The sequence below is a fragment of the Piliocolobus tephrosceles genome, chromosome 8, assembly GCF_002776525.5.
Source record: "Piliocolobus tephrosceles isolate RC106 chromosome 8, ASM277652v3, whole genome shotgun sequence".
Lineage (NCBI taxonomy): Eukaryota > Metazoa > Chordata > Mammalia > Primates > Cercopithecidae > Piliocolobus > Piliocolobus tephrosceles.
In genome coordinates, this window is record NC_045441.1 from 124,843,045 (window position 1) to 124,857,141 (window position 14,097).

Below are 14,097 nucleotides of genomic sequence, written 5' to 3' on the forward strand. Positions count from 1 at the left end.
GTATGAGTGTGTGAATGTGTGTGAATGTGTATTAGTGTGTATGAGTGGGTGAGTGTGTATGAGTGTGTGAATGTGTGTGAATGTGTGTTAGTGTGTGAGTGGGTGAGTGTGTATGAGTGTGTATGAGTGTGAGCGTGTGTGTGTGAGAGTGTGTCTGTGAATGTGTACTAGTGTGTATGAGTGGGTGAGTGTGTATGAATGTGTATGTGAGTGTGTGTGCACGCTGGGGAAAGGATAGAGATAATGAGCACATGCAATTACTCCCTGAAGTGCACCCTTAACCCTGGGCCTCCTGGAGAGCTGTGTGTTCCCAATCCCCAACATCCAACCCGTGCTTTCTACTCCACCAGAGAGCCCTGCCGTGCCCACCTCTATGCCATTCTCCTACACACAGTAAATCTTAGCTAACTTGGTTGACACAGGTATCACGCCCAGGCTATAAACTTTGGGAGCAACGCATTAGAAGGGGCTTGGAGGACTTCAGAGGCAGATATAATGACAATGAATGAGAGTCACAGTGGAGCCAAAACAAAAACAAACAAACACAAACCTAAAATGCAGCACTAAGCCCTGTGCATCAGCAAAGGAAGTATCAGCTGGATGCTCACAAGATCATAGAGGGACCTTAGAGTCCAACCCATCGCCCAAGGCACAAAGTCTATGTCTAGTGTATCTGGCATGGTCATTTGGCTCAGACTTCTAGGGATGGGAACACAAGGACCGCACATGGCAACTCATTTCAGAGTTTTCCTTTATACAGAACGGGGAATTCCTTTATGGCACTCTGACTCTGGTTCTGGTGTGACGCTTTGGGCTTGGAGTGTGGAGCCATGGAAGCCTGGACTCATGGAAGCCTGGACTCATGTCCCCTTAAGTCTTCTCTTCATTCCTCATGTGACTCAGGTTCCAGCTTTTTGACATCCTGGCCACCCACCTCTGGATGAGCTCCTTATCCAGAATTTGATACACTGGACACATCATTTATTAATTTTTAAAATTAAAAAAATTTTTTTTGAGATGGAGTCTCACTCTGTCATCCAGGCTGGAGTGCAGTGATGTGATCTCGGTTCACTGCAACCTCTGCCTCCCGGGTTCAAGAGATTCTGTTGCCTCAGCCTCCTGAGTAGCTGGAACTACAGGCATGTACCACCACGCCCTGCTAATTTTTTATTTTATTTTATTTTTAGTAGAGACAGGGTTTCACCATGCTGGCCAGGCTGGTCTCGAACTCCTGACCTCAGGTGATCTGCCCGCCTCGGCCTCCCAAAGTGCTGGGGTTACAGGCGTGAGCCACCGTGCCTAGCCCACAATTTATTAATTCAACGGAAGATCTTGGTCACATTGCCTAGGGGTTAAGAGCTCAAGTTCTGGAATCATACAATCTTGGATTCAAGTCCTGGCTCCACCACTTAGTAGCTGCATAATCTTGGGTAAGTAAGTTACTTAACCTCTGAACTTCAGTTTCCTCCTCTTTAAAATGAAGATAAAAATAATAGCTCCTTCACAGAGGATTAAGTTATATAGTGTGTGTAAATGACCTCCCACAGTGCCTGGCGTATGGTAAACACTTGGAATTTGGCAGCCACATTGGACTGATGGTGACTCATGCTGAGCCTGTACTTAGCTGAAAGCCAAGGGTCTTTTTCGCATGAACTGCTGGCATTTATCCTTATTAGACTTCATTTTGTCAGTTTCAGTCCATTGTCTCTTCCTGTCCACATGTCTCATTCTGCACCGTACATTAGCACCGTACATTAGCCAGCCAGCGCATCCAACTTAGCCATCTGCAAATCTGATAATGTGCCTTTTATATTTTCAACTGCAATCTCACCCCAGTCTGATGCCAACATGTTATTCAAGATGCTTTAGGTTCAGCTGTTCACCCAACCCTCAAGTTACTCAACTGTGCTTTCTCATGGAGCCCACTCTGGCTCCTCCGAGTGAGAAATTCTTTCTTTCTCCCTGGAAATTTTGAAGGCTCCAAGGAAAAAGTTAAATTAGATTTAATAACTTCTGTTTAAAAGACCAAGGAAATTATAAAACCCATTAGAAAGACTGCAATCAAAAATTGGTCAACGTGAAGTTTGGGCAGTTGGCAGTGTAAATTTTATTTATCTAGAACATCCCCTCTTGAGGAGTGGTATAAATCCTCCACAATGCCAGAAATCGAGGCATCCCTGCAGAGGGCATTCTGTATTTTTCCACATGGTTTATACTTTCTCTCTATTGAAATAGAAACTTCTCCAGGTCAGGAGCCCTTCTGTCATTTTGTATCTCTTCTCAGCACCTGACTCTGAGCTTTGCACACAACTCCTCAAACCCACTGACTGACAAATCATCACTGTAAAAATGGACCATTTATATATACTTGTGATGGTTAACTTTGCATGTCAACCTGGGTGGACTACGGGGTGCCCAGGTTAAGCGTTGCTTCTGGGTATTCCTGGATGAGATTGGCATTTGAATCAGTGGACTGCCCTCCACCACGTGGACAGACGTCATCCAATCTGTCGAGGGCCTAACTAGAACAAAAGGTGGAGAAGGTGGGAATTTGCCTCCTTTTTCCAGTCTCACTACCTGGGCTGGGACATCTCTCATCTCCTGCCCTGGGACTGGGATCTACACCATTGGCTTCGCTGGTTCTCAGGCCTTTGGACTCACACAGAGTGACAGCACCAGCTCTCCTGGGTCTCCTGCTTGCAGGTGGCAGCTCATGGGATGTCTTAGCCTCCATAATTAATCAAGTGAGCCAATTCCCACACATACACACACACACGCGCGCACACACACACGCTAGTCTCCTCTTGGTTCTGTTTCTCTGGAGAAACTGCAGAACATATCTAGCTTCAGACAGTGAGAGCTCAGATATGAGACTCAAGAGGGGAGAGATGACATTTTGTTTATTTTTGTCACCCTCAGGGTACCTGTATCATCCCATGTTGCACCTGGTAGATCTAGAACTCAGAAAATATCTTTTTCTAAATGTTGAATGAATAACATGAGGGAACACAGCCACAGTCCCAGAGTCACACTGATCCTATTCACGTGCCTTCCTTCCCTCACTGAAGATGACATTACTGACACATTGTCAAGAAACACTGCAATCAAGAGCCGTCAATAGAGGTCTGATGCAAGGATGGTGCTGGGCTACAGATAGGCCATAGACATTGTACATCCCAGAGAGCATGAATCTTGGTGGGGAGAGCACATGTCTATGAAAAGTTTACATCTGGTGTATCTGATGCACCATTTAAAAGATAAAGACATCAAATAGGCTCAAAGAGAAGGGATCAGTACTTTCAGACTTTGGTCATTGGAAGGGCTTCACCAAAGAGAGTAATTGAGTAGGGCTTTAAAGGTCAAAGGAATGGGAGAGAACTTTCCAAAGCGGAAGAATAACCCAAGTCGCAGTAAGAGGATGTTCAAGAAGTAGGTGGGTTTGGGGAATGACAAGGATTTGGGGGTTCCTAAAGAGCACCAGCCCAGCTTCCCCCTATGAGCCATGGCACATTTCTGGTGTCACAGTGGTGCACAGGTGGTTGTGGAACAGGTGTTTTTTCTGCTAAGTTAACTGGCTCAGAAAGGGCTATAACCCATGTGCTCTGCCTTACTGGCATTTCCCTCTAATCTGAGCTAAGAAGTTCAGCTAAACAGACTATATTTGGACTAAGCTGCTCCCTGTAGCCCAACTACTAAATATCATCACCAGCCAAAGCAATGTCATCAGGCAGGTGGATTAGGATTTTTCACCTCAAATGATAAGACATGCTTTCTGGCTCCTCCAGCCACCAGCAATAGTGACACACAGTCCCTCCCTGGACCGTCTTCCTTTACTTCTCACAGAGTCCTGTTACCCTCCCAAGCGACTGCGTCTGCAGACTCTCCTTATGGACAAAGGGGCGTCCCTCGGATAACTGTTGCCTGGCAACATCTCTACTGTGCCCTTGGAGAAATAGAGACATTGTCTGCTTGAAAGCTAAGGCATGCTGTTGGCTTTTGGGCTGCCTATAGTGAAATACAAAGATTAGGTTTCTCAATTAATAGTTTTCTCACTTTAAAATGTTATTTAGGATTTAGTTCTTTCTAAACGTCATTTTTTCCCTCTACCCTCTACTTTCAACCCCTGCCCTTGCTGGTTTTAATTTCACAATTTTAAAGAGAAGCCTGGAGAACAAGCTTGTAGAGCTCTCGTAAGAAAAGTCACGTTTTAGGTTGTTTTTATCTTTAGGCAGATACGAAACCCCATATTACCTATTCTTTTTTCACAAAAGAAGGGGGGCAATTAGAACAACTGCCTGGTGATTCTGGTCACAGATTAGCTTTTACATGGGTCCCCAGGATATTGGGGTTGTACCCATCTCCAGGAATGAAAGCACTGCTGAGAGCTTTGGGGATTCTATTCTTTTTGGTGAGCCTGAGGCTATGGCTATGCAATGCCCACTATATATATATGTGTGTGTGTGTGTGTGTGTGTGTGTAGATAGGTAGCCACACCCACACATATATATGTGTGTATAGATAGATAGATAGATACAAAGAAGAAGGAAGGAGAGAGAGAGAGAGAAAGGGGAAGGCAGGGGGAGAGAGAGAGAAAGAAAGAAAAGGAACCTAAAAGCAAACAAAAAACTAGTCAGTTAAATCTATCCACTAGAAAGACAAAGTGTTCATTTGCAGTCAAGTACAACTATTGGAGAATTGCCTAATTCTATTTTTGGAAGGTTCTGTTGTCTATTAAAGCATCCATAGGCCCAGCTCCATTCTTCCTCATATCACAGAAGCGAAAAGACTCACAGTTCTCAGTAGTAACTCCATGTGTTCACAGTGCCATGAAGCCACATGCCACTTTATGGAGTCTTTTGCTTATGGTGTAGTGATCAAGTGTATACACTTTGAAATCTAATAGTTACAGATTTGAATCTAATTCTGCTACTTTCAGCTTTGTGATTTGGGGTGAGTTTCTTAATTCTCTGAGCTTATGTGTAAAATGGAAATACTAGCATGTGCCTTGTAGAGCCCTTGGGAGTATTACATAACAAATGTAGCACTTCTGATAGAGTGTCTGGCGCTTAGTAGGCTTTCAAACATGAGCTTCCTTTCGTCTTCCTTCTGTGCCTCTGCCCATAACCTTACCCCCATCTCTATGATTCAGGCTTTTTCATCAGAAACCCTAAGCAGAGACCAGGTGTGAATAATGAGACAGTTCGAATGGAACCAGGTGTTACTGAATGAGATCATCATTCATTTTGCTCCCGGGTTCTGGCTGTTTTGTTTTGTTTTGTTTCTTTTTCCCTACTCATGGCAGGCTTAAACCTTTGCTCTGAAATTTTGCCACAACCTGGGCTTCCCAGTGACAATTTCTGTTTGAGCTTTTGAGAATGCCACAGAGAGTGAATGGAGAGGGCTCACTCTAGGGAAGGCGCAAAGAAAGAACATGCAGTAACCTTAAGTCGGGGGAGAAGAAACAGAAATGTTGTTTTTTGGAGGGGTGGATGAAAACATTGTCAGGGCTCAGGGAAACATGGTAAGTCTCTCTGTAACAAACATTCATTGAGCACCTACTGGATACAGGCTCAGCTTTCTAATGAGATGCCCCCAAAATGGGAGGTCGGATTCCTGCTTTTGTGTGCTTATCATCTAAACAGACATCCAGAGACTGAAAAGGTCAACAGCAGCTGAGTTTTCGGCATCAATCACACAGCTCCTAAAAGGTTTCAGACGGAGGGAGCAACTGGATGTATTTAATCAAGTAAGGCTTCCTGAAAGAGGCAAGTTTTGAGCCAGTTTGAAGGAGATGAGGATTATGGGTGGAAGGAGAGGAATTCAGGGTCTAGAACTGCAGATGCCAAGGCTCAGTGTTAAGCGGTCATTCCAGTGGGTGACAAGGCCCCCTCATCCTCAAGTGCTGGGTGAATCTCCCTTCATTGGAGGCTCTCTTTCAGGGGCCCTGCAGGGACCCAGGCAGGGGGTGGGGCTACAAGTGGTCTAACCTCATTGGATCGGAGGACTCCGAAGAACGGGTAGAGGAAGGCCGGCACCAGGGCTGCAGCTCCCAGAGGCACTGCCTCCGACACCCAGTACACAGCAGTCACGATCAGCACGTAAGCACACGAGGCCTCCTGCGAGGGAAGGAAAGGGGCAGTCATTCACCGGAATAGCAGGAATAGTTACTGCCACTGAGCGTCCGGATGCAACCCTGACATCTGAAGCAGCAGGTACTCGCACTCTAATGCAGGTACCAGCATACAGTCCTGGGACCAAAGCCGGACTGGCAGGCGAGCATGGGGAATACATGGTGAGTCCATCCTTTGGTGGGTGACATTATGGCTGCTCCTTGGGGGACCGATGCCTGGCCTGTGGTTTGCACTGGTGTGTAGCCAGGTAGCTCTGAGGGTTCTGGAAACCGCCAAGGTGGGGATTGAACTTAACTGCAGTGACCAGACCCATGATTACAAAACCATACAAGTGGAGTTCAAAGCTTTAACTTGAACTGGGATGTAACTGGTGTTAAGTTGACTGGGTAGTAGAAGTCCTTGGGGTAGTTGGAGATAGGAATCACTGCGTGCGGTTGGGACTGGGGCTCACACTTGTAATCCCAGCACTTTGGGAGGCCAAAGTGGGAGGATCACTTGAGCCCAGGAGTTTGAGACCAGCCTGGGCAATATACAGCAAGACCCCATCTCTAAAACATAAAAGATAAATTAGCCAGGTGTGGTGGCACAGGCCTGTAGTCCCAGCTACTTGGGAGGCTGAGGCCGGAGGATCACTTGAGCCCAGGGGCTTTAGGCTGCATGCAGTGAGCTATGGTCACGTGCCACTGCACTCCAGCCTGGGACTACAGGACTACAGAGTGCGATGCTGTCTCCGGGAAAGAAAGAAAGAAAGAAAGAAAGAAAAAAAAAGGACAATTAGTTCACATGTAAGCTCTGAGATCAGCCATCCTGAATTTGACTCATGTGCCTAAGATAAGAAGAGATGTGGCATTGGTGTGTGTCTGACTGAAGAGAAGTGGATCAGTAAGAAGTGAGATTTACAAACAATCCAAAAGGTGATTTCTGGACTGTGCTCTTGCAGCCCTGGGCGTCTTGGGTGTGTCTCAAGAATATCCCAGGGAGATGAGCAAGGCTTGGAATCTGGACCCCCTCTCCAGCCTCATCCCAAATGGAGTAGCTTTGTTCTCATTTGATTCATATATAAACATTACATGTGAAATTTCATTTGAAAAAAAAAAAAAGGCTTTACTGCTTTAAAAATGAATAAACAAAGTTAAATCCCCCTGTTTTAGACTATTTGCTGAAACAACTTGATTCAGTAGTAAATTTTAATAAATTGTTAGGCAGGAACTGGTTGACCATTCCCGCTTCAATTTTGGATTTGAGGTTCTATCATGTTTTGCATCTAGAGACTGATCCTTCGCCCAAAGGTCTCTGTAAGAGTTAATAAGGAGCTCCCTTCCCTGGGAGAGGGAAGGGAGGACTGAGGAGGAAGGCAGCGATCCTGAGCGTGGGACTCTCATTTTGGATAAAGAAGCATCAGCTCTTAACTCAGTGTTTCTCAACCTTGGCACTACTGACATTTAGGGCCACACAGTTTCTTGTTGCAGGGGGCTGTCCTGTGCACTGTATAGGAGCAGCATCCCTGGGCTCTACCCACTAAAGACCAGTAGCACTTCCTCCATTGTGACAACCAAAAAACCATCTCTAGACATTGCCAAATGTCCCTTGGGGAGGTAAAATGATCCCTGATTGAGAGCCACTGCCCTAACCAGGGTCTGGTTCTCATTGCTCTTGGACTCCATTCTACCTGTTTGACCCCATGGAAACATCCGTCTACAAAGACTAAAGACAGCCTTCTATCTGGAAGGGGAGGCCTGGAAATTCACCAACATTTTCCATAGCCCACTCACTTTGCTGGCTGGACAACCCAGGGGTGCACAGGGTAATGAAGTACAACATTCTTATCAAAAGCAAGCCCTCCAGCAGCTTATCCTCTAGTCATGCAGATGGCCCTGAATTGCGCTGATCGACAGGTTACTGGCTTGCTCTAGGGAGAGGTTACAGTTCAAGGGCCTTGTTAATGGGAACATCACCAAGCTCCATGACTCAGAAGACCATTTATAGAAAACCCAAGTTGGCTGTGGGCACCTCAATTTTTACATAGTTCTAAACTACCAGCACTTGTGTCTGACTTGCCCTGAGGCTGGCTGCTGATCAAGGAACCCGACAAATCTTGCTGTTTATCGCCCCTTGAGTTCAGAACACGCGTCCTCAAACTCTTGCATAAAAGTTACAAAAGGTCGCTGTATCAGTGAGGGGCAGCAGGAGTGATTAAATCAGCTGGGCTGGCAAGGACCTTTGCCCTCCTGATATTCGTGGATTACGGGATTGGGGTTTGAGAAATGGGAACTGGGCCCAGTGACTGTTGACTGTAGTTCCCCACTGAGATGTTCTCTGGGGCCAAAAGATCAGAGGGAAGATAAAACTTTTGGAAGTGCTGATAAGACAACAGAACCAATGGTGGAGAAAAAAAAAGGCTCCACTTGGAAATGAATTCAATTTAGAGAAATACCCTGTTTGCTATAGAAATAAAACTACCTAAAGGAGTTCAAGCCCACGTGTTCTCGTCTCTTTCTGGGAAAGGACAGGGTGGCAGATCTTAATTCCAGTTGAAGAGAAAGAGGTGAGAGACAAAATGTCTGCCCCTCACTGGGGACCCCTTATTTCTTCCTGGAACCCTTAGTCTTTCTTGATCTGGTCATTACAGGGTTACAAGTTACAAGGGGAAGGAGGTAGGGAGAGAAGGTGGGGAGAAAGGGAAAGGAGAAAGAGGAAAGGAGCCTGTAATCCCAGCACTTTGGGAGGCTGAAGTGGGTGGATCACTTGAGGTCAGGAGTTCGAGACCAGCCTGGGCAACATGGCGAAACCCCGTCTCTACTAAAAATACAAAAAAATTAGCCAGATGTGGTGGCACATGCCTATAATCCTAGCTACTCAGGAGGCTGAGGCAGAAGAATGCCTTGAACCGAGGAGGCAGAGGTTGCAGTGAGCCAAGATCGCGCCACTGCACTCTAGAGCCTAGGTGACAGAGTGAGACTCTGTCTTGAAAAAAAGAAAGAAAGAGAGAGGACTTTCCCTCTGCCAGGCACCTTTAGTTTTGAATTAGGAGAATTTGGGTAAAGCAAACATTTTGGTTGTAAATATTATTAGACGTGCGACTAGGTTACTGGAGGAAGTAAGTCATCAGGTCACCTTCACCCAGCAGTATTAAGGACGGGATTGATTACTATCATTTTTTACCTGGATTTTCCTTAGAGTAGAAGAATGGACAAGAGACACCTTTAGAGAGTCTTTCCATATAGTTTCCACTTATTTCACCCATGGGATCTCCATAAACTTCATTTTTCCCCTTCTAATCCTTCCCAGAAGTCAGGAGGTAAGCTTGTATTCAGACAACCAAAAATACTGCAAAGTTTGCTTACAACGAGTCCCATGTCCCCGGCGCCTATCCCACGTCTAGCAGGTGGCTCAATTCACGTGGGCTGAACTGCACTGGACTTCTCTGCTGGCTGTCAGGTCTCGCTCATCTGGAGAGAATATTCCGCAACCCCCAGGCTCTTTACCAACACCACTGGTTCCTTGTAAACAGGTGTGTGGGGGTTGGGGATTGATGAGTATTCAGACAGTGTCTTCAAGGGACAGCGCTATCTACTATTTTTTGGTTTCTGTTTACAAGTAAAGGAAAGAGTTTGAAAGTGGCATTTCCCTATGTAGGACGTTTCCTAGTCAGCTACTAACTTAGGCATGGAACTGCTTGTTTTCCACGCAATTTGACCACTCCAGTGATATCCCACTCCAACTTCACGGGAAGGAGGTTGAAGTCTGTTATCTGTTACCATCAACGACTGGGGGCGCCTTTTAAAAAAATTTAGCTTGGGTGGTTGAGATGCAACTTTTATCCCACTGAGGGCATTGAGGAAGGGCTTAGTTATGGATGCCCTCTCTTGTACCCTCTTCTTCTATAACCTGATAAATCGTGTCTGGACCTCTAGTTTTAGAGAGCTGGGCAAGAAAAAGGGGGAAGGTCATTTTGACTCCTCCTAAAATGTAGCTGAGGCTTGTCGCTTAGAAGAACCATCAAAACTGCAGGCCAGGAGCTCCTGCCCAGGTACTGCATCACTGCTCTCAACTCCAGCCCGGAGCAAGCACATCCATTTGGAATTTTAAGGGTTCAGTATCAGAATCTAAAACTTTGATGCAGGCCAGGCATGGTAGCTCACACCTGTAATCTCAACATTGTGGGAGGATCACTTCAGACCACGAGTTTGAGACCAGCCTGGGCAACATGGTGAAACCTCCATTTCTACAAAACAAAAAATTTTTAAAAAAATTTTTTAATGAGCTGCATGTGGTGGTGCTTGCTTGCCTGTAGTCCCAGCTACTCCGGAGGCTAAGGCACGAGGATTGCTTAACCCCAGGAGCTCTGCAGTGAGCTATGATTGTGCCACTGCACCCCAGACTGGGTGACAGACTGAGACTCTGCGTCTACAAAAAAAAAGTTTGATGAAAGGGGTGACAGATGGAGGAAAGACACTCTACCTGCTGGGCACCTAGTCTGTGCCTTCTGTGGGCTGTGGCCAAGGTCCCCAAAGATGGGGCTGACTCAACCAGGAGATAGGAGAGCTTCCTGATACTGCTTGGGAGAGGAGGCTAATATGTCTCTTGGTAACAGTCCCTTGTATCAACCTGACATTGAGAAAAAACAAAAACAAGAAAAGACACAAAAAGAAAAAAAATCAGACCCATTTGGACAAAGCAGAAAATTGACTAGGGAACAGTCCAGGAAAAATGTCAGCAGCAATCACTGTCTGCTAATCCCAGCCCAGTTTTAATTGGCATCTCCCTGGCACTCTGGAGTATTTATTCTATGAAAGATTTAAGCCAGTTTGGTTTTGAGAAGAGCCATCCTAATCCCCTCTGTGTAACTTTTTAACTTAATCTTGGTTACCAAGTTACTTAAGGAGCAGAGTAGAAGAATTACTCTCCCTCCTACAAACGTGATTAACCTGTTTTAGCTTACTTTTCCTAAAGTCTCCAGGGCAGTGCTTTAGGAAAGGACAAGCCACAGACAGGAGGAAGAGAACAGCGGAGGGAAGGGAAAGGAAGCAGGTGACCACGGGGAGGGTGTGACAGTCAAGCTGGATGCGGAGCCAGAGCTCAGGTTCCTCTGTTCACACAAACCAGGTGAAGAATGAGCTCACGGGGTAGAGTTTGAGGGCTCTTATCTCTTTTTTATTGTGTCACTTTTTGTCTGTGCTTCAAGGGCACAGAGAAGAAAACACAGAAGACACAAATAATTCAAGGCCACATGCATGGGACCGGGGCAGCCTGCCAAGCTCTACTTTCGTTCCTTCTCTAATCATTCATTCCCTGAAGCTGATAGAAGCCTTCGGGATTAGAGCTTCAACTGTGGTCATCGAAGCCCACCAGGATGCAACCACAGACCACAGACTGGCCCCACGGTTCTCTTCCTCCCCCAGCCTTCTCCTCAGTGCCACTACTGGGGGCTCTTTCTGTGTCTCCAGGGGCTCTCAGATAACCAGGGTCCCAGGTGAATTCCCGACAAACACAGATGCACCATGTCGTCTGCATGGGTGTCGCTGGCCCTGGCTGCTGGGGCGGACTGGCCTGCTGCTTGGTGCAACACCCATCAGTCACTTCTGCCAAGGCCCCTACTCTGTCCTGACCCCTAGTGGAGGCCATGGGGTTGGGGCACTGGGACTGGGATAGGAGATGAACATGACAGCTTTTAGGAAGAAGGTATCTTGGTTTCCTCCAGAAAAACCCTTCCATTTCTTTCAACCCACCACAAGCCACGCTGAGGGACTGCCTGAGCACCCCATGTTCCCCATCGACCTCCCCTCTTTGCCCTCCCACTGACTCCCCGACCCCCGGCGGGCGCAGGTAGGTACTCACGCTGCTGGGGTGGAGGACGGGCAGAGGCAGCAGCAGGAGCGGGACGCAGACGACCAGCAGCAGCTTCCGGGCTCGGAGCAGGCCCTGCAGCAGGCCCATCGCGCCTCTGTCCTCCCCAGCTCGTCCTCGGACCTCGCTCTGCCGGCGAAGGGCTTCCTCCCTGGGCACTGCTCTCTATCCAGAAAGACTTCTGAAACCTTTCTTGGCTTCCAAGAGTCCTCGTCGTCTTGGGGGCAGAACTGGAGGGCAGTTATACCCTCGCTGTTTCTGCAAGAGGCTGGGCTCCCGGCCTCCTGCTTTAGGTGGGATTGATGAGCATCGTTTTGTGACCAGCAAAAAGGAACTGGGAAAGGATGATAAACGGGGGCATAGTGGGCCTTCTCTCGGCTTGATTAGTGATAGAGTAACTTCATTCTAGGTGTCAGCAAAAACCCTCTTAATCCATTAAACCACACCTTTGCTGCTGCTGCTCGGCCTTGAAGAAATCATTTAAAAGCTTAAAAACATTAAAAACGCTCAGAGCATATTGTGCTCTCCATCAGTTTTCCTCCCTCTGATGACCTATTCTGGGGAGTCCTTGTTTCATCTCCTACCTGGGCTCCCTGTTGGTAAGAATCTAGTAGCCCCTTTCCTTAAAACAAGCACCTGAACTTGTCAGAGTTGCAGGCGGACTTCAGGTGGGGCTGCTGGTCACTCCCAGGACCTGGTACCTTAACGCTGTTCACATGTCTTTCCCTCAGATTGGTTCCCTACTTATAATTTGCCTTGAGCCTGGGCCTCCAAAGCAGAAAAGAAAAGTCCCCACGACATTCCTTTTTATGAAAGGACAAAAACTTACTGGAGGCCCACCTTTAACTTTCATCCACCAATGGGAAGCCGGGACAGAGGCAGTAGCTCCGCCCACTCCTCAAAGCCAATCAGCAAATTGAAAAGAAAGAGTTAATTTCTCTCCCCGAGGCCGCTCTTGATTGGTCACAGCGGGGGCTTGCTGATTCCGCAGAACCTAGGCAGCCTGCTAAGCTTATTTTTCAGTTTCTCCAACTTCCTACGGCTGGAGTGATGACCATCATCGTAAACATAATCTCACGTACCCAAGCACAGCTTTATTGTTTCGGATCATAGGACACAGAGCTTTCGCTGGGAGGGCCACCTGCTGATCTAGACCTTAGGAAGGGAATGTGCCTGGTGGCAGGGAGAAAATGCAACATTCCTTCTGGAGAATTTGTCTCAGAGTGTACAAAGTTAAGCCTTTCAGACTTCCCTGCTGGCAAAGATCGTTTGCCTCAGCACCAGGGGGGAATATAAAGGGTCTAGGCCAGCAGAGGGTATGAGCCTGTGAGAAAGACTCCAGATCTTTTGGGAAGTATAGCTGCCTCCCTGGCAAAGTCTAGATGCCAGTCTCATGCCCAGATGTCAGTGGACTCTCTGGCTAAAGTAGGTGCTCAAATGCTTCTCTCTGAGGCTCTCCCAAAAGGAAACCGAAGCCCTTCTTTGGCTGGTACAAAAGGAGGAGGTGGGAGGGCAGGGAAGAAGTTGACGAGTTCAGGGACAAGGTCTTAGCTGCAGTTGAACTCTGGAATTTCTTCTGCTTACAGCTTGGAAGAAGTTGTTAGCTTCTTTTCTCAGAATGGACATGTGGATTTGGGGCAAGGAAGAAAAGCAAAAGCAAAAGCCCAAACATTCTGTAAGTAGTGGTTCCTGGCAACATGACCTTACCTTGATCTGGGAGATGCTGAGCAGAGTCAAAGGGTTATAAAACCCACGTTGTCTTGAATTCACAGAACACAGGAATGGCGTTCCAAGATCTGCAGCTATACTACTTGGAAATGATCCCCAGGCTAAAGTGACCAGGGAAGTCACCCAAAAAACAAATTCTTCTTGACTTTTAAGGCAGGTGCAACGTGGACAGCCCAGGTCCCCTTTGAAATTATCTTGCCATCATAGGATGGGCTAGGATGACTCAACTCTTTAAATGCATGTTAAAGACTGGCTACTGTATTTACTACATTCTGGCCTCATTTTTTTTGGTTATGATTTTGAAACTCAGAATGAACAATACCACGTGTGATGTTTTGGTCGCAAACATTAAAGACTCCGGATAATTATAAGCAGCTGTGGAAGTCAACAT

The 14,097-nt window shown here is 46.9% G+C and overlaps 1 protein-coding gene across 2 annotated transcripts in view; it reads right to left on the reverse strand.

The window, feature by feature from the left end:
- The window catches only part of SLC13A4 (solute carrier family 13 member 4), a 46,923-nt gene extending 34,166 nt beyond the window's left edge, over window positions 1-12,757 (reverse strand). For both annotated transcript variants that reach the window (XM_023190059.3, XM_023190058.3), the window contains exons 1-2: window positions 11,970-12,757; window positions 5,988-6,116 (exon numbers count right to left, since the gene is read on the reverse strand). In XM_023190059.3, the coding sequence (XP_023045827.2) occupies window positions 5,988-6,116; window positions 11,970-12,068 (228 nt within the window). In that variant the 5' untranslated portion in view covers window positions 12,069-12,757. The remainder of the gene's footprint in view (window positions 1-5,987; window positions 6,117-11,969) is intronic.
- Between the last annotated feature and the right edge of the window lie 1,340 nt (window positions 12,758-14,097).